This window comes from Microcaecilia unicolor, chromosome 1 (assembly GCF_901765095.1).
Source record: "Microcaecilia unicolor chromosome 1, aMicUni1.1, whole genome shotgun sequence".
NCBI classification, from domain to species: domain Eukaryota; kingdom Metazoa; phylum Chordata; class Amphibia; order Gymnophiona; family Siphonopidae; genus Microcaecilia; species Microcaecilia unicolor.
Window position 1 is genome coordinate 428,643,211 of NC_044031.1, and position 22,952 is coordinate 428,666,162.

Sequence of the window (22,952 nt, forward strand, 5' to 3'; positions counted from 1 at the left end):
CTCCCCGGACTCCCCCAGTGGTCACTAACCCCCTCCCACCAAAAAAACCCCACTTTACAAACTTGTTTTCCAGCCTGTATGCCACACTCAAATGCCGTACCCACCTCCATGACAGCAGAATATGTTCGATTGTCTCACAGCCTTTCCCTGGGTCAGATGTGGCTCTTGGGTGCACTACAGGGTCACATCAGCATTGCATTGTGGTGGGTGTAGGGTATTGGGCTCCGTGATTTCATTAGCTTGTGTTACAGTCTCACGACGTTGGTAGTTGGTAGGCTCTTCTCCCATGGTGCTTTTCCTCCTGCCTACTGGGTCAGAGTGTGCCCTGTTGTGTTTCCGGTAGTCCATGCGGTAGTGGCCATTTTTGTTAGCCAGTTTTAGATCCCTTCCATGTGTTAGCCACGTTAGAGAACTTAGTTCTTACCTTGAATGTGGCTGAAAGAGGGCATTGTACAGCATTCTGCCAGCTCTGACCTGCTAATCTCAGTACCAGGGAGACTTGTTGCCAGTGGTGGGGCATAACCTCTGATCTGCCGTTAACTGTGAGTAAGCGTGCTTATTCCAATAAAGGGCGTTTTCAGAGAGATTAGTCTTCAGGTGTAAACTGGTGTGCCAATGTTATACAGCCGTAACAAGTCCTAGAGGCCTGCGTGTATGCAGGTCCCTGGAGCACTTTTAGTGGGTACCGCAGTGCACTTCAACCAGGTGGACCCAGGCCCATCTCCTCCCCACCTGTAACACTTGTGCTGGTAAATGGAAGGCCTCCAAAACCCCTGTACTCACATGTAGCTGCCTCCTTCATCCCTAAGAGCTATGGTAGTGTTGTACATTTGTGGGTAGTGGGTTTTGGGGGAGGGGGGGTTGGGAGCTCAGCACCCGTGGTAAGGGAGTTATGCATGTGGGAGCTTGTTCTGAAGTCCACCGCACTGACCTAGGGTGCCCAGTGTACTACGAATCGTGGCCCCTCCCACGACCAAATGGCTTGGATTAGGACGTTTTTGAGCTGGGCGTTTTTAGTTTCCATTATCGCTAAAAAAAACAAACGCCCAGCTCAAAAACGTCCATTTTTTCGAAAATACAGTCTGTCCCGCCCCTTCACGGACCCGTTCTCGGAGATAAACGCCCATGGAGATAGGCGTTTCCATTCGATTATGCCCCTCAATATACATTTTCATGATTTGGAGTCAGGGAGAAGAGACTCTCAATTTTACAGTTTCCTCAATACACACCCATCCTACAATCAAATTGAAAACTGTCTACTCTCCAGAAAGTCAACTTCCTAGACACCAGTTTCCATCAGCAATGGCTATATATAAACATCGATATATAGGGAAGGGAAATGGCACTTGATATACCGCCTTTCTGTGGTATTTTGCAACTACATTCAAAGCGGTTTACATATATACAGGTACTTATTTTGTACCTGGGGCAATGGAGGGTTAAGTGACTTGCCCACAGTGACAAGGAGCTGCAGTGGGAATTGAACCCAGTTCCCCAGGATCAAAGTCCGCTGCACTAACCACTAGGCTACTCCTCCACTATGGACACATGCAGCTCTATCTCTACAACTCCAGCTTCCACCCTTCATATACAAAAAAATCAATTATACACAGCCAAGCCACATGATACCATCATATCTGCCCTGACCCAAGAGACAGAGATAAACACTTCAAAATCCTGACTGAATCCTTCAAATAAATAGGCTAACACCCCAAAATAATCTCCAAGAATATTGCTTTTTCCCTTAAAATACCTAGAGAAAACCTACTGCAGTACAAAGAGAAGAAAGCCACAGAGAATTCCCCCTTGTAGTGACATACAATCCATAGCTAGAAAAAATAAAGAATCATAAAAGATCTACAGCCACTGCTCCAGGAGGATGAATTACTGAAAGAGATATTCCCAGCCCCAACAGTGCTGGCCTTCCGAAAGCCACCTAATTTGAAACAGAAATTAGTGAAAAGCAAACTCCCAATACAAGCTCACAAAGAAGAGAATGGCACACCCTTCTGCAACATACATAGTTGCAAACTATGACAACACAACCCACAGGATCCCAAAATCACTCACATGGGAAAAACATTCAGCATAAAGGGATCATTTACATGCTCATCCTCAAATGTGGTGTTTATCATTCAATGCAAAAAGTGCGAAGAAGGGAGCAATAATAAAAGCCAGATGCTAAACACGAGACTCAATTTACACAGACACAATATTAAATATTCCAATGCCAACCAGGATGCCACCTCTGTGGGACAGCACTTTACAAAACCAGAAGACTGCATATCATAGTAACATAGTAGATGACGGCAGAAAAAGACCTGCATGGTCCATCCAGTCTGCCCTAGACAAACTCATATGTGTATACCTTACCTTGAATTTGTACCTGTCCTTTTCAGGGCACAGACCATATAAGTCTGCCCAGCAGTATTTCCCGCCTCCCAAACACCAGTCCCGCCTCCCATCACCGGCTCTGGTACAGACCGTATAAGTCTGCCCTCCCCTATCCTCGCCTCCCAACCACCACCCCCTCTTCCCCCCAACTGCTCCGCCACCCAATTTCAGCTAAGCTTCTGAGGATCCATTCCTTCTGCACAGGATTCCTCTATGCATATCCCTCGCATGTTTGAACTCCGTTACCGTTTTCATCTCCACCACCTCCCGCGGGAGGGCATTCCAAGCGTCCACCACCCTCTCCGTGAAAAAATACTTCCTGATATCTTTCCTGAGTCTGCCCCCCTTCAATCTCATTTCATGTCCTCTCGTTCTACCGCCTTCCCATCTCCGGAAAAGATTCGTTTGCGGATTAATACCTTTCAAATATTTGAACGTCTGTATCATATCACCCGTTCCTCCTTTCCTCCAGGGTGTACATGTTCAGGTCAGCAAGCCTCTCTTCATACGTCTTGGAACGTAAATCCCATACCATCCTTGTAGCTTTTCTTTGCACCACTTCCATTTTTTTAACATCCTTCGCAAGATACGGCCTCCAAAACTGAACACAATACTCCAGGTGGGGCCTCACCAACGTCTTATACAGGGGCATTAAAACCTCCTTTCTTCTGCTGGTCACTCCTCTCTCTATACAGCCTAGCAATCTTCTAGCTACTGCCACCGCCTTGTCACACTGTTTCGTTGCCTTCAGGTCCTCAGATACTATCACCCCAAGATCCCTCTCCCCGTCCGTGCCTATCAGACTCTCGCCGCCTAACACATACGTCTCCCTTGGATTTCTACTCCCTAAGTGCATCACTTTGCATTTCTTCGCATTGAATTTTAATTGCCAAACGTTAGACCATTCTTCTAGCTTCTTCAGATCTTTTTTCATGTTTTCCACACCCTCCGGGGTGTCCACTCTGTTGGAAATCTTGGTGTCATCCGCAAAAAGGCAAACTTTACCTTGTAACCCTTCAGCAATGTCACTCACAAATATATTGAACAGAATCGGCCCCAGCACCGATCCCTGAGGCACTCCACTACTCACCTTTCCCTCCTCCGAGCGAACTCCATTCACCACCACCCTCTGGCGTCTGTCTGTCAACCAGTTCCTAATCCAGTTCACCACTTCGGGTCCTATCTTCAGGCCGTCTAGTTTATTTAAGAGCCTCCTGTGGGGAACCGTGTCGAAAGCCTTGCTGAAATCTAAGTAGATGACGTCCATAGCACGTCCTTGATTTAATTCTCCTGTCACCCAGTCAAAGAATTTAATGAGATTCGTTTGGCACTATTTCCCTTTGGTGAAACCATGTTGTCTCGGATCTTGCAACTTATTGGCTTCCAGGAAATTCACTATCCTTTCCTTCAGCATGGCTTCCATTACTTTTCCAATAACCGAAGTGAGGCTTACCGGCCTGTAGTTTCCAGCTTCTTCCCTATCACCACTTTTGTGAAGAGGGACCACCTCCGCCGTTCTCCAATCCCTTGGAATCTCTCCCGTCTCCAAGGATTTATTAAACAAGTCTTTAAGAGGACCCGCCAGAACCTCTCTGAGCTCCCTCAGTATTCTGGGGTGGATCCCGTCCGGCCCCATGGCTTTGTCCACCTTTAGCTTTCCAAGTTGTTGATACACACTCTCTTCTGTGAATGGCGCTCTATCCACCTCATTTTCAGGTGTACTTTTGCCAGTCCCTCTCGGTCCTTCCCCAGGGTTTTCTTCAGTGAAAACAGAACATAAGTATCTATTTAGCAAATTGGCTTTTTCTTCATCATTTTCTACATAGCGTTTTGTTGTATCTTTTAGTCTCACAATTCCCTTTATAGTCTTTCTCCTTTCACTAGTATACCTGAAGAAGTTTTTGTCTCCTCTCCTTACATTTCTAGCCATTTGTTCTTCCGCTTGCGCCTTCGCCAGACGTACCTCTCTCTTGGCTTCTTTCAGTTTCATCCGGTATTCCTCCCCGTGATCCTCCTCTTGAGATTTTCTATATTTCTGGAACGCTAACTCTTTAATCTTTATTTTCTCAGTCACTTGCTTTGAGAACCATATCGGTTTCCTTTTTCTCTTGCTTTTATTTATTCTCCTTACATAAAGGTCTGTGGCCCTGTTTATTACTTCTTTTAGCCTGGACCACTGTCCTTCCACTTCTCGTATGTCCTCCCAGCCCATCAGCTCCTTCCTCAGGTATTCTCCCATTTTGTTCGCTTGAAATCCAGGACTTTGAGTTTAGAGTGGCCGCCATCCACATGAGCCTTTACATCAAAACAAACCGTTTGATGGTCACTGTTTCCTAGGTGTGCAGCCACTCGGACATTTGACACACTATCCCCATTCGTGAGCACCAGATCCAACGTGGCTCCCTCCCTCGTGGGTTTGTTCACCATTTGTCTGAGCAGAGCACTTTGGAAAGCATCCACAATCTCTCTACTTCTTTCCGATTTTGCAGACGGAACCTTCCAATCTACATCCGGCAGATTAAAATCTCCCAACAACAGCACCTCTCTTTTCTTCCCCAACTTTTGAATATCAGCGATCAGATCTTTATCTAGTTCTTCCAATTGTGTCGGGGGTCTATAGACAACACCCACGTGGACCAAGGTTCTATCCTCTCTTTTTAAGGTGATCCATATCGCTTCTTCCTTTCCCCAGTTCCCTGTCATTTCAGTCGCTGCGATATCATTTCTCACATACAGAGCTACTCCTCCACCTATACGTCCCTCTCTATCCTTCCTAAAAAGATTATAGCCTGGTATGTTTACATCCCATTCATGGGAACCATTGAGCCATGTCTCTGTGACTGCAACTATGTCCAAGTCAGCCTCCAAAATCAGGGCTTGAAGGTCATGAATTTTATAGCTTAGACTGCGAGCATTTGTGGTCATTGCTTTCCATGTACATTTCCTAGTATGTGTTTTGGTTTTAGTGATTTGTGAGGGTGTTTTCTCTTTGGGTACCTTCTCATATTTTTGTTCCCCCTTCCTTGCTTTTTCTTTTTTTTCCGCTTCAGTTTTATTTTCAGGAACATCACAGTGCTGTAGTGGAGCAAAAGAATTTTGTAGTGGCAACACTTGTGCGGGCGGATGCTTCTGTGTCACATGATGAAGTCTGCCTGAGCCTACTGTGAACCATCTGTTCTTATGTAGTTTTATTCTTTGAGGCAGTGGTGAGAAGTTATGATTCTGCAGTCCTATAAGTTGCTTTAACTGCATCTAATTCTTGCATTACTTTACAGAGCTCTTGTTTTAAAGTAGATAGCTGAAGACAGATAGGACAAACTTTAAGTCTCCAGATGATTGGCCTTGAAACTAAAGCATCACAATTATTGCAGAGAATAAAAGTCATCCTGATTGGTTGAAATGGGTATGAACAGGTGTACTATGTTGGAGTAACAGCCTGCAAGACTGCCTGTGTATGATTGAGTAAAGTTAATGAGGTTTGGTTTGGCTATAAATGAGTGGCAAACCCTGGGGTGGGTGGGATTATAAGTTCCAAAGTGTCAGCTAAGTGCTGTTATCAAGGGAATGCTGTAGTTGAATGGACCCAAATGGTCCAGTCTGAGCAAGAATTTTCAATTGCTTTAACTTTTAAAAACTGCCCTAGATATTGCTAACTTTCCTTCTAAGTCTAAATATTCCCAATAATTATAGCAGTTCCTCTCTATCAGAGTTTGCAGGAACAGAAAGAAAGCCAGAAAGAGAGAGAGGTTTCACAGTGCTAATTAAAATTATTAAGCAATAAGCATTAAAATTTAAAAGATTATCAGGTAGCTCACCTAAAAAACCAGCTAGTTGAGAAGATTTGGGATTTAGAGGTCAGAATTAAACCTTTCCTTTGCAGGAGTTTTTGGTTCAGTTCCAGCACCTGCAAAGTTAGAAATAAGTGGTATTCCTTATGTTTGAGGCCAACCCTACCTCCAGCTGTGGGGGTGCTTATCTCCCAAAGTGTCCGCTAAGTGCTGTTATCAAGGGAATGCTCTAGTTGAATGGACCCAAATGGTCCAGTCTGAGCAAGAATTTTCAATTGCTTTAACTTTTAAAAACTGCTCTAGATATTGCTAACTTTCCTTCTAACTAAGTCTAAATATTCCCAATAATTATAGCAGTTCCTTTCTATCAGAGTTTGGCAGGAACAGAAAGAAAGCCAGAAAGAGAGAGAGGTTTCACAGTGCTAATTAAAATTATTAAGCAATAAGCATTAAAATTTAAAGAGATTATCAGGTAGCTCACCTAAAAAACCAGCTAGTTGAGAAGATTTGGGATTTAGAGGTCAGAATTATGGTAAGAATATTAAAAAGAAATTTTAAGACAATCCAGTAATGTAAGACCTTGAAATCAAAATGATGAAATACTTTGACACCCACCAGACAGGATTTAAAGATCTGGGTTTTCTAGCCCACTATAAACCATAAAATTCTACTGCTTTGTCACTCTCTTATCAGCCATCCATCTCTCCCTGTTTCTCACCTAACCTCCCCCTCCCTCTGAGACTGTCATTGGAATGCTTTTGTGTTTGTCAACATTTGCTTATTTCTGATCTGAAGAAGGGTTAACCTTCGAAAGCTAATCAAAAAAGTATTTAGTCCAATAAAAAAGGTATCATCTTTTCTTTGTTTTGATTTATTTCTATTTATTATCTTTAAAAAGTGGACTAACATGGCTACTGCACCACTTTACTCAATATACAATTGAAAATAAGATTAATATGCATTTTATTTGGAACAGCAATAATGGTGGTTCTTTTGGTACAATTTGAAAAGACTGAAGAATGTATTGACACAACTGCTAACTCCTGTATACAATACACTGAAAAATATGAGTTTTATTGGTATTATTTTGATGCTGCAATTTGATAGAGAATAGATACCACTTTTCAAACTGTTTAAATTAAATACAACAGGCCCAAATTTGTATTTTTCAAAGGAAGAGACTTGCAGAAAAATTTGTTAAGCATTTCTTTGTGTAAGGAGGGCTGCAATTCATAGCCAACTGACCCTATTTTTTTTTTTAATTTTATTTTGTACTTCCTTAAAGAAAAGTCTCTCTGTCCGATGGTTCTGTCAGGCTAAATAGTTGTATCCTTCTCCTATTGGTTCCAAGACAGAAGGAAAGTTTGCTGGAGAGCCAGGATGTTTTCAGTTGCCACCCAATGATTAAAGAACAGTCTTCTGTTTGATATTTGCACTGATCTAATTTGCTGGCACTTAGAAATAAGTTGATTTATTCAATTTATTATAAGCTGGGTATATTGTTGTAACATTTTGTTGCAGGGCCTTCCTTAGAGCAAATTCAAGAGCTAGAACTTCCAGGTAAAAAGGTTTACAAATACACCATCCTTGCTTGGAGAAGTATAGTTTTAGGCTCTTGCTCTGCTCTTCCAATCAATTAATCAAATGGACCTAAGTACTTGAGCAAATTGTAGTGCCTTTCACAAACCTTGTGTCATCTTGTAGGCCCTGTTTAAATGTACATGAACTTTCAGGGGGAAGGTCTTTAAATTCTTTGCTCCTATTTATTTATTGCATTTGTATCCCACATTTTCCCACCTTTTTGTAGGCTCAATGTGGCTTACAATCATCAAGAATGGTAGAAGTGAATTAGAAATAGACAATTAGTGTTACAGAAGGATCTTGGGTAACTACTGAATCCTCTGCCCTAGAAATTAGGCTGAAATCCAACTGTCTCTCACTCGGGAGACTGGTCAAAATGTGACTGTTTACTTCAGCATTTCAACAGAGTGGGAAGGGACTTTGCACAGAATTTTTATAAAATTGCTTGCCCAGTATGTGGCTAATTCTACACACATACAGCTTACATGCATGTTTGTTTACTTGTACTAAGTGTGCTGTTCCTGGAGATAAGGCTGGGCAGTTTGTATTTGCATGCATACTTTGGAAATTTAAGCAGACCTGGGTAAATTAAGCTTGAAAATTTGTGCACACCAAAGAGTAGGTTTAAAATATCTGTCATTTCCCTGAGGTAATTTTCAAACCAGAATCATGTAGACAGAAAACTGATTTGGGGTACGAACAGCATTAGAATGTAATTGATTGCCTGAATATCAAGATTGCAGTTTAGGAAAGTTTTGAAATCTTATTTATCTCCTTGATTTTAATGTTGTTTTAAGGTAAGAATTAGTATGAATTGTATGTGACTGTACACCATCTTGATTGGTATTCTATTAATACCAAGGAGAGGGTATATTTATATTTTTATAAATAAATCATGTGGAAACCTAATCTATTCATCTCACAGGAGAATGACAGATGGGTGGACCCAATTTTATTTCATTGTATTTTTGATGGATATTTTCACTTTTTAATATGTTTAAAACTGCATGTGCAACATTTCATTTTTTTTTTGTATCCTGCCTTATGCTGTCTAATGAAAAGGCAGTTAATCGAGTCTGAACAACAACTAAATGCCTCCTAAATTTTATCTTTCTACAACCTTCTAAGCAAAATGACACCATAATTAATGACATTTAAGCATCAAATGTAGGGCCACTTTATTATACTGCAACACAGGGAGGGGAACAGCTCTCAGGTCAATAACAAGTTTTTCTTCCTCAGATCAATGCTCTTTAGAATTTATCAAATAAAGTGGTGATTTTAGATAAAAGAGCCAACCTTTGAATTTACTAGAAGCAATCAGTCACAGGGATTACTGCTGACTGCATGGATAGAAATAGATATTTTCTGAATTGACATTAAAGACTTGAAAACCTTTTCAGCCACAGTAATAGAATGAAAAAGCAATTCCTTGCAAGATAAACCAACAGAATAAAACATTAATTTATCTCATTCGAGGCTTCAAGCATTTATTGTAACAGAGCACGAAATCTCAGGTCCAACTGCATTAAGCCCCCAGATAACTGCAATTATCAACAGGGATTTGAAGTTTTCTCCAGGAATGAAAATGTGCTTATTATGTGACCCCCCCAACCCCCAATAACTTCTGTATAAAGAGGGAAGGTGAGAGGATCATAGATTTCTTCCCCTCCAGCCACCCATACCCAGCAATTGTCTCCCCTCCCGTCCCCCCTCCAGCCACCCATACCCAGCAATTGTCTCCCCTCCCCTGCCCCCCCCTCCTCCTCCAGCCACCCATACCCAGTGATTCTCCTCACTCCCCTGCCCCCCTCTAGCCACCCAGGTTGTTCAGTGGATTCTTCGGGGCAGGCAGGAAAGATCCCCAGACTTTCCTGCCCGCTGCCGGCGCTGACTCTGCCGCGGTGCTACTGCATCGCTCTTCAAAATGGCCGCCAAGACTGCCATTTTCAAAGAGCGATCCGGCAGCGGGGGAGGGTCAGCACCGGCAGTGGGCAGGCAAGACTGGGGATCTTTCCTGCCTGCCCCAAAGAATCCCGTACACTGTGCAGCACTGTTGGGAAGAGAAAGCGAGAGAGAGGTACCAAAACCACGGGTAGGGGGGTGAAGGAAGCGATGTCACACCTGCAGATTGGGGGGGAAGGAACAGAGCCATCACTCTGCACGGGGGGGGAGGGGGTGGGGGTGGTGGAAAGGAGTTGCACCTCCAACGTTCTGAAGCTGTCGCATCACGGTTTCCCTGGCAACACGGTGATGTCACCGGAAGGCTTCAGACATTACGAACCGAGAGCTTCAGAACGTTGGAGGTGCAAATTATTATAGTAGATGTGGCACAAGGATTTTGGTTGTGAGCTCCGGCACCCTCATTGTTGTTTGGATTTTGTTGCGACTCACCCGTGTTTCAACATGGGTAAGTAGAAGGCCAAAACTAGGGGTGTTACCTCTAGCTCTGGAGGCATCTCAGCACTGAACCAAGCAACACTAGAGCAGTTTGGAATCCAGCTGCGAGAGGAAACAAGTCACTCTGGTTGAGCCCACTGAAACTGCAGCAGACTGCAGAATGGAGGGAGCCTCACTTATTCCCCCCATCCCCCGTGTTTAAAGCTCTACCTCAACCCGTAAGCAGTCTTGCTGTGGGGGCTAAATGGGAGGATGAAGGGCTGTACGAGGGGAACCTGCTGTAACATCTTACCCCTTAATGATAGCAACATCTGTGGGGTAGAGACATTCAGAAAAGGAGAAGGGAATTCTTGGCTCTCAGGCCTACAGTTCTAACCCTGGGTGCTACCTTTTTGTTAAAAATTTCCTATAGGTGTTTGTTGTCTTTAAATGGTGTTATCTGTATTTACTTTTATTGTAAAAAAAAAAAAAAACACTGCAGGAATTTATAGTTGTAAAGGAAGGAGAAATTAATGTATCTTTGAATGCTCCTCCATGATGAAGAATATGTTGTTAGAGTAGCTGTGACTGTTAATAATCAGTCTGACTCAAAAATTAGACTCTTTTTTTTTTTTAAAGATATTCCCTAATTTCTTGGTGTTAAATTCGTGGACTAAATTTCAAAGACGTTTTGATATATATTTTATTCCTTTGTGATTCTTTTCGTTTTTTTTCATGTGTTTTCTTTTTTGAACAGAAAGTGTTTAAATAATTAAAAGTAAAAAAAAAAAAAACCACACACACAAATAACAAAATGTGGTACAAATTTCCACTTATGCCCAAATGCCGCACCGAGGCATATTTTCAAAGCACTTAGCCTTCCAAAGTTCCATAGGTTTCTATGGAACTTTGGAAGGCTAAGTGCTTTGAAAATATCAACTACATAAAATCATGAATAAAGCTCAGAACTAACAAAATGATGCATTTAATCCTGAAGGTACTGTACTGCAGCAAAGCAACTGCAAGATCTCAAATATTTTATCTTAACATATAAAGTAAAATATCTCTTACAGTCCTCATGGGTTTCTAGTATCCTCTCCCCTAGTTATCAGTAGGTCAGGTTAAAGTATGTTTTTTGAGTACTGGAAAGGAAACATGTGAGCTGCCTTAACCTTACTGGACAGGATATTTAATACCAAACCATTGTGACTGCCTCATTAAGTTATCATAAGGCTTAAATACTGTGGGGTCCTTTTACTAAGCTGTGGTAAAAAGTGGCTTGTGGTAGTGTGGGTGCATGTTTTTGGCGCGCGCTGGGCCATTTTTTACCGCGACTGGGAAAAGGGTATTTCTTTTTAATGAGCCAGGAAATGGGCATGCTCTAAAATTAAAATTAGAGCGCCTATTTACGGCCTGACACCTTACCACCACCTGCTGATCTAGCAGTAAGGGCTCATGAGCTACCCATGTGGTAACCATTCAGAGCATGTCAAACTGCCTATTACCGTCGGAAACGCCATTCGCGGTAGAAACTAAAAAAATAATTTCTACCGCTGGAATGACCGCATACCAAATCCGAAATTACCGTCAGGGAGTGCGCTAGCCTAGCAATAGTCTCATTTTGGTATGTGCTGCATGAGTGTATGCCCTACCACAGCTTAGTAAAAGGACCCCTATGAGCTTTATTTTAAAATAATATGGTACTTACCATGCAAGTATCTATATCCTCAAAACGTTCCATTTCAGAGAAGTCCTCAATTGTAATGGTGGAGCGTTTGGTTGGCTTTTCTTCAGCTGCTTCAATCTCCTGCGACTCCTGGTGTGGAAGTGGCTTGCCACGCCGTGTCAAATGGTCTGCCTGGAAGCAAAATTCATATTTACCTGTGGTGTGCCTCCTCAGACACATTCCTTTTAATTGCTTACATACCAGATTTCCACAAATCATACTACCATTTCATATCATAAAATCAACCTGCAAGTGCTCACAAATGACCACATCAAGCGGATATGGTAAGGATAGCTTGCTTATTCCAACATCTGTAAACACAGCATTGAAAATGCTACCACTTTTTTTTTTCTTAATACAATAAAGAGGCATATTGCTTAGATAGAACAATTCTGGAATTTTTCTGTTACCATAACAGTTCTGCTGGATCAATGCTACATGTTGAATTAGGCCTGGCTCAGTCATTCAGGTTTCTTAAAATCTATTCAGACAGGCAGTACTGAAAGTGACCTCTTAGTATTTTACAGAATTTAATTTATAGACAAAAGAAGTGAAACTGTGGAACCCAAGCTGATGGAACACAAGCCAGAGGTAGGACAATAGGAAAAGAGGGGCAAATTAGAGAGCATAGTGACTATTCGCTGCTTTGTTCCAGGCACACCCCCTTCTTCCTTGCAGGCTGCCTGAAAGAGAAGGGGGCTAGAGCACAACATCCCTGCTGCTCTGGCATCTGAAAAGAAGAACTACAAAACTACAAACCAATGACAGAAACTCATGACTCTGTCTATAAAAAGATGAAGATTGTTCTATACTGGGCAATGGAATCCCAATATTAATAAATGAAAAGCTGTACATAGGAGCGGATATACAAATTATGATCATATAAATACTGATAAAGAACATTTCACCCCATGCCCCAAGTCACTCACCAGTTTAAGATGACTGTGTGAAAGTGCATCCAGAATTTCATCTACAATCCGATCAGACAGGAAAGAGGCCACTGTCAACTTCACTTCACTGTGAAAAAAATTGGAAATGAAAACATAGCAGTTTTTCATTTACACTTTAGATCCTGGCAACATTTCTTAGCAGCTCCAATCTTTATGATGTTAAAGAGCAACTGATACCCACATAACTGGATTTGGAAAATGAAACAAAACACACGACAAGAAGCAATGGGCAGCTCAAAATCCATTTCTGGAAACTCTGTAGACTATGCTAGAGGCAAGAGCCTCCAGAAACATCTTAATATTAAACCCTAAAATCTACTGGTAGAAACAGAAGCATATGGCAAACGAAGAGAGACCTTAATGAGAACTACATGTCTGCTTTACCACAGAACAAACCACGCATTGATAGTTCAGGAAACAAATTAAGTCTAGGGTGGACTGGAAGACTCCAAACTATTACATAAGCTCTGTTTGAGTAGCCTATTTCTGTTCTCTCTCTTGCTAAAATCAGACTCTGGTTGCAAAAAGACTAATATTATTGCTCAAGAAAATCAATTCCTTACAAACATGCTTCCTTTTGGTGAGGGGGGAGCAAACACAGGCTTGCCTTATGTTACTGTACTGCTGAAGTATTTTGTTCTACAAACAAAAATTGAGACTGTATATTTTTTAAATAAGAATTCTATTTAAAGTCTTTACTTGCCAGCTCATGAATTTTCCCTAGGTCTAACAGTACTCAGGGAAAATTTCAGACGGGACCATTCAAAATACTAATAATTATAAAAAGGCAAATGACTGTGTACTTTTGAATTCTGCAGTTTTCCTGTGTAATGTGTCTATTTTCCTTTAAAAAAAAGTAATCAATTTTATGACCTTGAAAAACAGGGCCCAACTGCTTTTTGTCCTTGAATGATGCATTCCATATCATCAAGCTGATCAATCCATAGACTGGTGGGTTGTGTCCATCTACCAGCAGGTGGAGATAGAGAGCAAACTTTTGCCTCCCTATATGTGGTCATGTGCTGCCGGAAACTCCCCAGTATGTTCTCTATCTCAGCAGGTGGTGGTCACACACAGCAGCAGCTCTGGCTAGGCCTCCAAGCCTAATCCTTAGGTTTTGTTGAGGCCTAGGGTTGAGGGCTCTTTTGAGCAAGTGCAAACCTGGTGGTGCCAGGTCCCTCCTTTTCTCCCCCCTCCCGCTGGCTCCGTTTAAAAAAAAAAAAAAAAATTTTAAACGTCTTTAAAGGCGTTTAATTCGACGTTTCTTTAAACGTTCATTGCAGCTACTCACTGGGACACCAGTTCGTTACAGCTCGGAGCGGCAAGCAGGTAATTTTACCTTTTTATAGCGGGCAGGGGGTTCCCCGATTCTTCTCCTCGTGGCATATGGCGTCGGAGGGCGAGGGCGCAAAGGGTCGCTCCCCGGATCGCTGGAGCGCTTCTAGAGGGGATGCGGGGGTTTTACAACCTGATTCGCCCTTGATGGGTGACAGTTTAGTGACCGATGAATGTCCCGGTCGTTCCTCTGGCGTGGCGGTTTTTTCCCGCCATAAACGCCCATCCCCCGCTCCTCGCCTCCACCATCTTGGCCGGCCACGCGGCTCGGACGGCTTCTTCGTGGGCCGCCCTTGAGGTTGGAGACATTAATGCCATGAACGCCCTTAATTTGGGCGACGGCACAAGCGGCTAAAGTTAAGCGCCGTTCTTCCCGCGCGGCTCCTTCGCGGAGTTTCGCGCCGGACGCCATTTTGGATGCGCATGTCTCTCCCCCGCTATTGCGAGCGCCGGTTGAGAGTGCGTCTAGGGCTGTTGCCCAGGCTGCGGAAGTGCACAGTCTGGGGGGTTTCTCCCCCGAGTTTGTTTTGCTGCTGCATCAGGCTTTCCTCATGCAAAACGCTGCCCCTGCTCCCTCTTCTGATAAAGAGGTTGAGGTTCCCAGAGGTAAACGCCCTCGGGTTGATTTCCAGGCCTTGGAGGAATTTGTCTCCTCCGATGTAGATGAGGGCAGCGTGTCTGAGGTCTCCCAACGGTCCTTTGCGGATTCCTTGGAGGAGATAGATCCCCGCTCGGATGGAGCGGATGACCCCTCTGCAGCGCGGCTTTTTAGCCCAGAGGATTTGCCCAACCTGTTTTTACAGGCCATGGACACTTTGAAGATTTCCTCTCCGGAGGACGTCTCTCCCTCAGCCCCTGGTGGCTCTGCCATTATGCTGGGGACGAAGCGCCCGCCTAGATCCTTCCACGTGCATGATGCCATGCACACCTTAATTGCGGCTCAATGGGATGTCCCGGAAACGAGCCTTAAAGTGGCTAGGGCTATGTCCCGCCTCTATCCTTTGGCTGTGAGTGAACGTGAGGCCTATCTGTGGCCTACCGTGGATTCTTTAATCACTGCGGTGACTAAGAAAACGGCGTTGCCGGTGGAAGGTGGCACGGCCCTAAAGGACGCCCAAGACAGAAGATTGGAGGCGGCCTTAAGGTCGTCCTTTGAGGCAAGCTGCTTTAAGTTTGCAGGCCTCAGTTTGCGGCTCCTATGTGGCCAGGGCGTGCCTGACTATGGTGCAGCGGGCTTCCCCCTCGGATCTTTCCTTGAGGGCTGATTGGCCGGCCCTGGAATCGGGCTTAGCCTATTTGGCAGACTTGCTGTATGATGTCTTGAGAGCCTCAGCTAAAGGCATGGCTCAGACAGTCTCTGCGCGGCGGTGGCTTTGGCTGAAACATTGGTCTGCTGACCACGCCTCTAAATCCCGCCTGGCTAGATTGCCTTTTAAAGGCAAGCTGCTCTTTGGGGTCGAGCTGGACAAAATCGTGACCGATCTCGGCACGTCTAAGGGCAAGAAATTACCAGAGGTCAGGGCTCGGGCTAGTACTCGTCCCGGTACCTCCAGAGGACGGTTGCTGGAAGCCCGTCGGTACCGCCCGGGCAAGTCGGGTTCCTCTGCCCCCTCTTCCTTCAAGAGGAATTTCTCCCCCAAGCAGCATTCCTTTCGCAGAGACCGCCGTCCCGGAGGTGCTCCCTCCGGTCCTCCCCCAGGGTCTCGTACCCAATGACGGGGCCTTGGTCCACGCCCCAGTGCAGATTGGAGGACGGCTGTCCTCGTTTCTGGGCGAGTGGACCACTATAACTTCAGACGCGTGGGTGCTGGAAGTCATCAGAGACGGCTACAAGCTAGAGTTCTGCCAACCCTTAAGAGACGGGTTTGTACTCTCTCCCTGCAAGTCTCCGGTCAAGCTGTGGCAGTGCAGCAGACCTTGGACAACCTGATCCGCCTGGGTGCGGTCGTTCCGGTGCCAAAAAATCAGATTGGCAAGGGACGTTACTCCATTTACTTTGTGGTTCCAAAGAAAGGAGGTTCTGTCCGGCCTATCCTCGACCTCAAAGGGGTCAATCGGGCCTGGAAAGTGAGGCACTTTCGCATGGAGACTCTCCGCTCTGTTATAGCGGCAGTGAAGGCAGGAGAGTTCTTGGCTTCCTTGGACATCAAGGAAGCGTACCTGCATATTCCCATCTGGCCTCCTCTCCAACGCTTTCTGCGTTTTACAGTCCTAAGACGACACTTCCAGTTCAGAGCCCTCCCTTTCGGGTTGGCTACTGCTCCGCGGACCTTTTCCAAAGTAATGGGGGTCATAGCGGCCTTCCTGCTAAAGGAAGGAGTACAAGTCCATCCTTATCTGGACGACTGGTTGATCCGAGCCCCCTCTTATGCAGAGTGCGGCAAAGCTATGGACCGGGTAGTTGCTCTTGTGAGCTCCCTGGGATGGATCATCAACTGGAAGAAGAGCCAGCTGCGCCCGACTCAGTCCCTGGAGTATCTGGGAGTTCGATTCGACACCCAAGTGGGCAGAGTGTTCCTGCCAGACAATCGGATTGTCAAGCTTCAGGCTCAGGTGGACTAGTTCCTAGTAGCCTCTCCTATTCGGGCTTGGGACTACGTGCAGCTGTTGGGCTCTATGACGGCCACGATGGAAGTGGTGCCCTGGGCCAGGGCTCATATGAGACCACTACAGCTATCTCTGCTGCTGCGCTGGACTCCGATGTCGGAGGATTATGCTGTGCGCCTTCCCGTGGACCCAGCAGTGCGCAAGGCGCTGAGCTGGTGGACGCAGACAGACAAGTTGTCTGCAGGATTGCCTCTGGTGACCCCGGAGTGGATTGTCGTCACGACAGACGCCTCTTTGATGGGCTGGGGAGCCCACTGCTTGGGAAGGACAGCGCAGGGGCTCTAGTCTCCTGCAGAGGCAAGTGGTCTATCAACCTCCTGGAACTCAGAGCCATTCGGTTGGTGTTATTGGAGTTCATCCCGGTACTGGTGTTGTAGCCTGTACAGGTCCTGTCGGACAATGCCACGCTGTGGCCTATATCAACCGCCAGGGAGGTACCAAGAGCGCCCCTCTAGCCAAGGAGGCTATGAGTCTTTGCCAGTGGGCGGAAGCGAACCTGGAGCAGCTTTCAGCGGCCCACATTGCCGGAGTCATGAATGTCTAGGCGGACTTTCTCAGTCGCCATACCTTGGAGCCCGGAGAGTGGCAACTATCTGCTCAGGCGTTCTTGGACATCACGAAGCGCTGGGGCCAGCCGAGCCTAGATCTGATGGCGTCATCGGCCAATTGCCAAGTGCCGCGCTTTTTCAGCAGAGGACGGGACCCTCGATCCCTGGGAGTAGATGCTCTTCTCCAACAGTGGCCGACACAAGAGCTCCTCTATGTGTTCCCGCCCTGGCCCATGTTGGGCAGGGTGCTAGACCGGGTGGCAAAGCATCCCGGCAGGGTAATCCTGGTGGGTCCGGATTGGCCCAGACGTCCCTGGTATGCGGACTTGATCAGGCTCTCAGTCGACGATCCTCTGCGGCTGTCAGTGGAGCAGGGCCTGTTACATCAGGGTCCCGTGGTGATGGAGGATCCCTCTCCCTTTGGTCTTACGGCCTGGCTATTGAGCGGCAGCGTCTGAGGAAGAAGGGCTTCGCAGACAAGGTCATCGCCACTATGCTGAGAGCGAGGAAGCGCTCTACTTCTACTGCTTACGCCAGGGTTTGGCGTATCTTTGCAGCATGGTGTGAAGCAGGCTCACTTTCTCCCTTCACTGCTCCAATTTCTTCAGTGTTGGCGTTCCTGCAAGAAGGTCTGGAGAAAGGCCTGTCGCTCAGTTCCCTTAAAGTCCAGGTAGCGGCTCTGGCTTGCTTCAGGGGCCGCCTGAAGGGTGCTTCCCTGGCTTCGCAGCCAGATGTGGTGCGCTTTCTCAAGGGAGTTAATCACCTGCGCCCTCCTCTGCACTCAGTGGTGCCTGCGTGGAATCTCAACCTGGTGCTAAGAGCATTGCAGAAGCCGCCTTTTGAACCCTTGTCGAGGGCATCTCTGAAAGACCTGACGTTGAAAGCAGTCTTTTTGGTGGCTATCACTTCAGCCAGAAGAGTTTCCGAGCTCCAGGCGCTCTCATGTCGAGAGCCTTTTCTGCAGTTCACTGAGGCAGGAGTGACTATTCGCACAGTGCCTTCCTTCCTGCCCAAGATTGTTTCTCGCTTCCATGTGAATCAGCAGCTCTGTCTCCCTTCCTTTCGTAGGGAGGACTACCCAGAGGAGTACTCTGCTCTTAAATATCTGGATGTGAGACGAGTCATCTTCAGATACTTGGAAGTGACCAATGATTTCCGGAAATCGGATCATCTGTTTGTCCTGTTTGCAGGTCCTCGTAAGGGTCTGCAGGCTGCTAAGCCTACAGTGGCAAGATGGGTCAAGGAAGCCATTGCAGCGGCTTATGTGGCCGCGGGGAAGGTGCCGCCTATCCAGCTGAAGGCTCACTCCACGAGAGCTCAGGCGGCCTCGATGGCAGAGGCCGGATCCGTCTCCTTGGAAGAGATATGCAAGGCGGCAACTTGGGCTTCGGCTCATACATTCTCCAAGCATTACCGTTTGACTGTGGCTGCACGGGCGGAGGCCCGGTTTGGAGCTTCAGTGTTGAGGTCAGGGATTTCAATGTCCCGCCCTGGGTGAGTACTGCTTCGGTACATCCCACCAGTCTATGGATTGATCAGCTTGATGATATGGAAGGTAAAATTATGTATAATCATACCTGATAATTTTCTTTCCATTAATCATAGCTGATCAATCCATAGCCCCTCCCAGATATCTGTTCTGTTTTTATTCTGGTTGCATTTCAGGTTCAAGTTTAGTCTTCAGTTATTTCAGAAAGACTTCGTGTTCAAGTTCTTTCACTTGGATTCTTCAAGAGTTGAGACGAGTTTGTGTTACAGTGAGCTGCTGCATTCCTCTCCCCTCCGTTTTTCGGGGCTGGATTGAGACATAAATTCTGCCGGCACTCCCTCCCGCTTCGTGCGGCTGTAGGGCAGCTTTGTACCCCTCCCGCTTCGGCGGTGTTAGGGTCAGTCAGCTCCTCCCGCGGTTGCGGTTGCAGGATAAGCCAGATCCCCCCGCATCGGCGGGTGTGGTGTCCCTCCCCCGCTCCGCGGGGATGAGCTGGATGGATTCCCCTCCCCCACTTGTGTGGGGATGAGCTGGGTTAATTCCCCTCCCCCGTTTCGGCGGTGGTGAGCTGGGCAGAGTGTCCCTTCGTGGGTGTAATTCTCTAAGTGCTGAGTCCTGCGGATGGAGCTTTGATATCGACATACTGAGGAGTTTCCGGCAGCACATGACCACATATAGGGAGGCAAAAGTTTGCTCTCTATCTCCACCTGCTGGTAGATGGACACAACCCACCAGTCTATGGATTGATCAGCTATGATTAATGGAAAGAAAATTATCAGGTATGATTATACATAATTTTACCTTAGGATACTCTATAGAAAGCATATGCAGGCATTTATTTCACGACAATTTATTGCCTTTCAATTCAGGAAAAAATCCCTTCTCTCAGCAGAAGGGTAAAGGGATACAAGATGTGTTCAGTGCATGCTCTTCTAACTACAGCTGGATGTGCCCACAGAACTATCAAACATGAATACTGTTGCTTATAATCCTACCTAATTTTATTAAGAATGTCAATTCCAGACTGTTCCAACAAGACATTTTTCACAAAAGTTCGGGGGATGGAAATCTTCTCAGTGCTGGCTTGAATCAGGTCTTGCCGTATGTGGGCTTTCTTCATCACATTTGGACAAAGGTCTACGGCTGCATCCACCATAGATTCAAGTAGGGCCTGCATGTTAATATTACAGGAAGGAAACTGCTGAAAACATGTATACCAACTAGGACTTTATTAGAACTCTACTTTGCTGTGGTGTTTTAGACAACAAAAAAGTAGGCACCGTTCACATACAAAAATAAAACCTGACATGAGGCAGAGCTGGATGAGATGAGTGACTGCCTGGCTATAGTGACAAGTATATCGCACTGAAAGTCCTGTCTGCACTCCTGTTCTCCCCTTTTCCTTTGTTGTCTGTATCTCTTTCCTAAAAAAAAAAAAACTGGTGTTCCAATTTTCCTTCATTTTTTTTTTGTTGATATTTTATTGTGAACTTCCTTGATGTTTGTATGGAAGGTGGTATATCAAAGCCAATTAAACCATAAGTCAGACGTATAAGGCTTTTGTACAGATGGCCTTTGAAGGAGGACCTCCTCCCTTCCAGACACCTGACCAGTGGTTAATTGCTGAAGGCTTGTATGGTGGTCAAATATCATACAGCCATGACCATGATGTCCATCACTGAGGGCACAATTAAAAAAAAAAAAAAAAAAAAGAGGATAGTTCATGCCCTGTAGCAAAAGGTGAAGAACTTAACAGAGGTCATAACGTTTTACATTTTGTTAACAGTCTGAAAGTGATTGGGACAATTGTTACCTCAGCATGTAAGGAACTTAAGGAACACAAGTGTGAACTGAGCATATCTGTGGAATACACTCTAGTTGCTTGGTGCACTTATGTCATCAAACATTGTGCAATGTTCTGCTCATTGGAGAAACAGCTACAGAATTGTGATTGTAAGCTTTTTGAAAGTTCATATTTGTGCCAGGCTCAGTGAGAGAGCACACATCAAGCTTACACTTATTATTTAGAAATACTTTATATGGCATTGAAGCCTATCACAAGACCACCCCACCCCCCCAAAGGTGGAACAAAGGTAAGGAAATATGCCAATTTTATACAGATGTAAAAACAGATGCTAACACTTCCACTCCCCCTCCCTTCCCACCAAACCTGAAGAAATAAGCACAACAGGAGAAGGATTTTAAGGGACAAACAAAAATAAAGCAAATACAAATTTAAAAAGTGGTCAAACTCCATGGATATTTCCATTTGGCATAACTCTATGTTTCCAGTTAAAACATCTCCTAAACTTCGTAAAATATGGTTTTCTGCCAATATTTGGTCAACAGTTCAGTTGTTGTCAGGCGTTAACATTATTCCTTTTCAGGATTTCTGCACCTGCTATAATATCCCTCATTCACATAGAGCCTTTTGGGATCATCTGACTCAGCTTATTAACCACCTATATCCTACGTCACTGGCTCATCAATCTTCGACTTCAAAGTTTCAATAGTTTATGTCAATCCCTCATGTCGTCCAAATCTGCATCAGCATTGTATAAACTCCTACAATTGTCTAAACCGAATATGTGTTCCACCCTAACTTCTACCTGGGAAAAGGAACTAAATGTTTCACTTTCCAGTCAGGAATGGGAACTCTTTTGGACAAAAACCATGCATTCTTCTCTATCAGCTGCTCTTTTACAATCCACTTATTATATTTTTCATAAATCCTATTGGACGCCTGCAAAGCTTGCTAAAGTAAATCATAATATATCAAATTTGTGCTGGTCATGTCAATCTGCTGTGGGATCCCTTGATCATATGCTTTTTCACTGTCATAATTTGCAACCGTATTGAAAACTGATTTGGGACATTATTCAGAAGGTATTTGGCATTCCAGATGCTTTGTCTTTTAAAGTGCTAATCCTTTGTCAGTTCCACTAAAGCAAGTAAAATTGTTTAATTTGATGATTTCACTTGCTCTTCACTTGATTGTTTTATATTGGAAAAATAATCTGCACATCTCTTTTAATGAATGGTGGAATTTGCTCTGTTCATATAGGCGTTATGAGGAAATAGCTGCCATAAAATTTGGTCATTTTTTGTCCTTCCGTAAAACATGGTCATTGCTAGACAACTATATTAAGTGATATTTGCGTGTAACTTTATTAGGTAAAATCAACTTCTTTTAATCATATGCACATACTGTTCTGCTTTATTCTCCGTTAACCTACTGCTACTTTTTTTTTTGCTTTTTGTTTTTGGTTTGTTGCTTTTATTTTAGTCTTTGAAAATGTTTGAAGATTAATTGGATACACCATATGGAGCTTGTTCATTTCTTACACATACGTGTATTATTATTATTGTATTGTTCTAAAAACTTATAAATAAAAAATAAATAAAGCAAATACAATCAAATATAAACAGCACAAGCCAGTTAAAACATCCCTGGAGCCCTTTCTGATACAAGTGAGTTTGTGTTCTCTAGTTATCTCCAGTCATCTATGTTTGACAGATTTAATTATATAATGATTTTATTTTATGATACTGTTATTTATTTCTATTACATATAATTCACCTGAAGCAGAGGTATGATGACACCCATGTGTGGCTAATTATATTCTACTAGTAAAAAAGCCCCGTTTCTGATGCAAATGAAACGGGGGCTAGCAATGTTTTCTTCTGTGTGCATGTGGGAGTGTGTGTGTCCCTGCCCTCTGGCCTCTCTCCCCTCCCCCCTCTGAGTCCTTCACTGTTACAGAGCCAGCGATTTGATTTCGTGCTCTGCTGTTTTCCTTCACTGACTGTGTTACAGAGAGGGCGGGGCAGACACTCATAGGGAAACCGGATATCTCGCCCCCTTCACACTTCCGGCTGGAGGCTTCATAGAACGTTGGTGTTGCTTTTTATATAGAGAGATTTGTCTATGGGAAATATCCATTTGAGTTTTTAGTTGATTTTTTTTTGTATATTGATCGCTTTGTTAGTTCAATGACGATTTAGCAAGATTATTTCTTTGTATTTAGAAAAGTTTAATTAATTTATTTGTTTGGCTCTACAAATCTCTGTGCTCTATGCTAACAATCTGACACATAACTGGTCAGGGCCAGCATTAATGGGTGGATCCAGGGCAACTGCCCTGGACCCTCATCT

At 44.6% G+C, this 22,952-nt stretch overlaps 1 protein-coding gene across 4 annotated transcripts in view; it reads right to left on the reverse strand.

Annotated features, from left to right (window-relative positions):
• Positions 1–22,952, reverse strand: part of CARMIL1 (capping protein regulator and myosin 1 linker 1) — a 596,509-nt gene that overhangs the window by 164,472 nt on the left and 409,085 nt on the right. For all 4 annotated transcript variants that reach the window (XM_030212120.1, XM_030212112.1, XM_030212103.1 and 1 more), the window contains 3 exons: positions 19,793–19,968; positions 12,798–12,885; positions 11,851–12,000 (listed from right to left, as the gene is read on the reverse strand). In XM_030212120.1, coding sequence (XP_030067980.1) covers positions 11,851–12,000; positions 12,798–12,885; positions 19,793–19,968 — 414 coding nt within the window. The remainder of the gene's footprint in view (positions 1–11,850; positions 12,001–12,797; positions 12,886–19,792; positions 19,969–22,952) is intronic.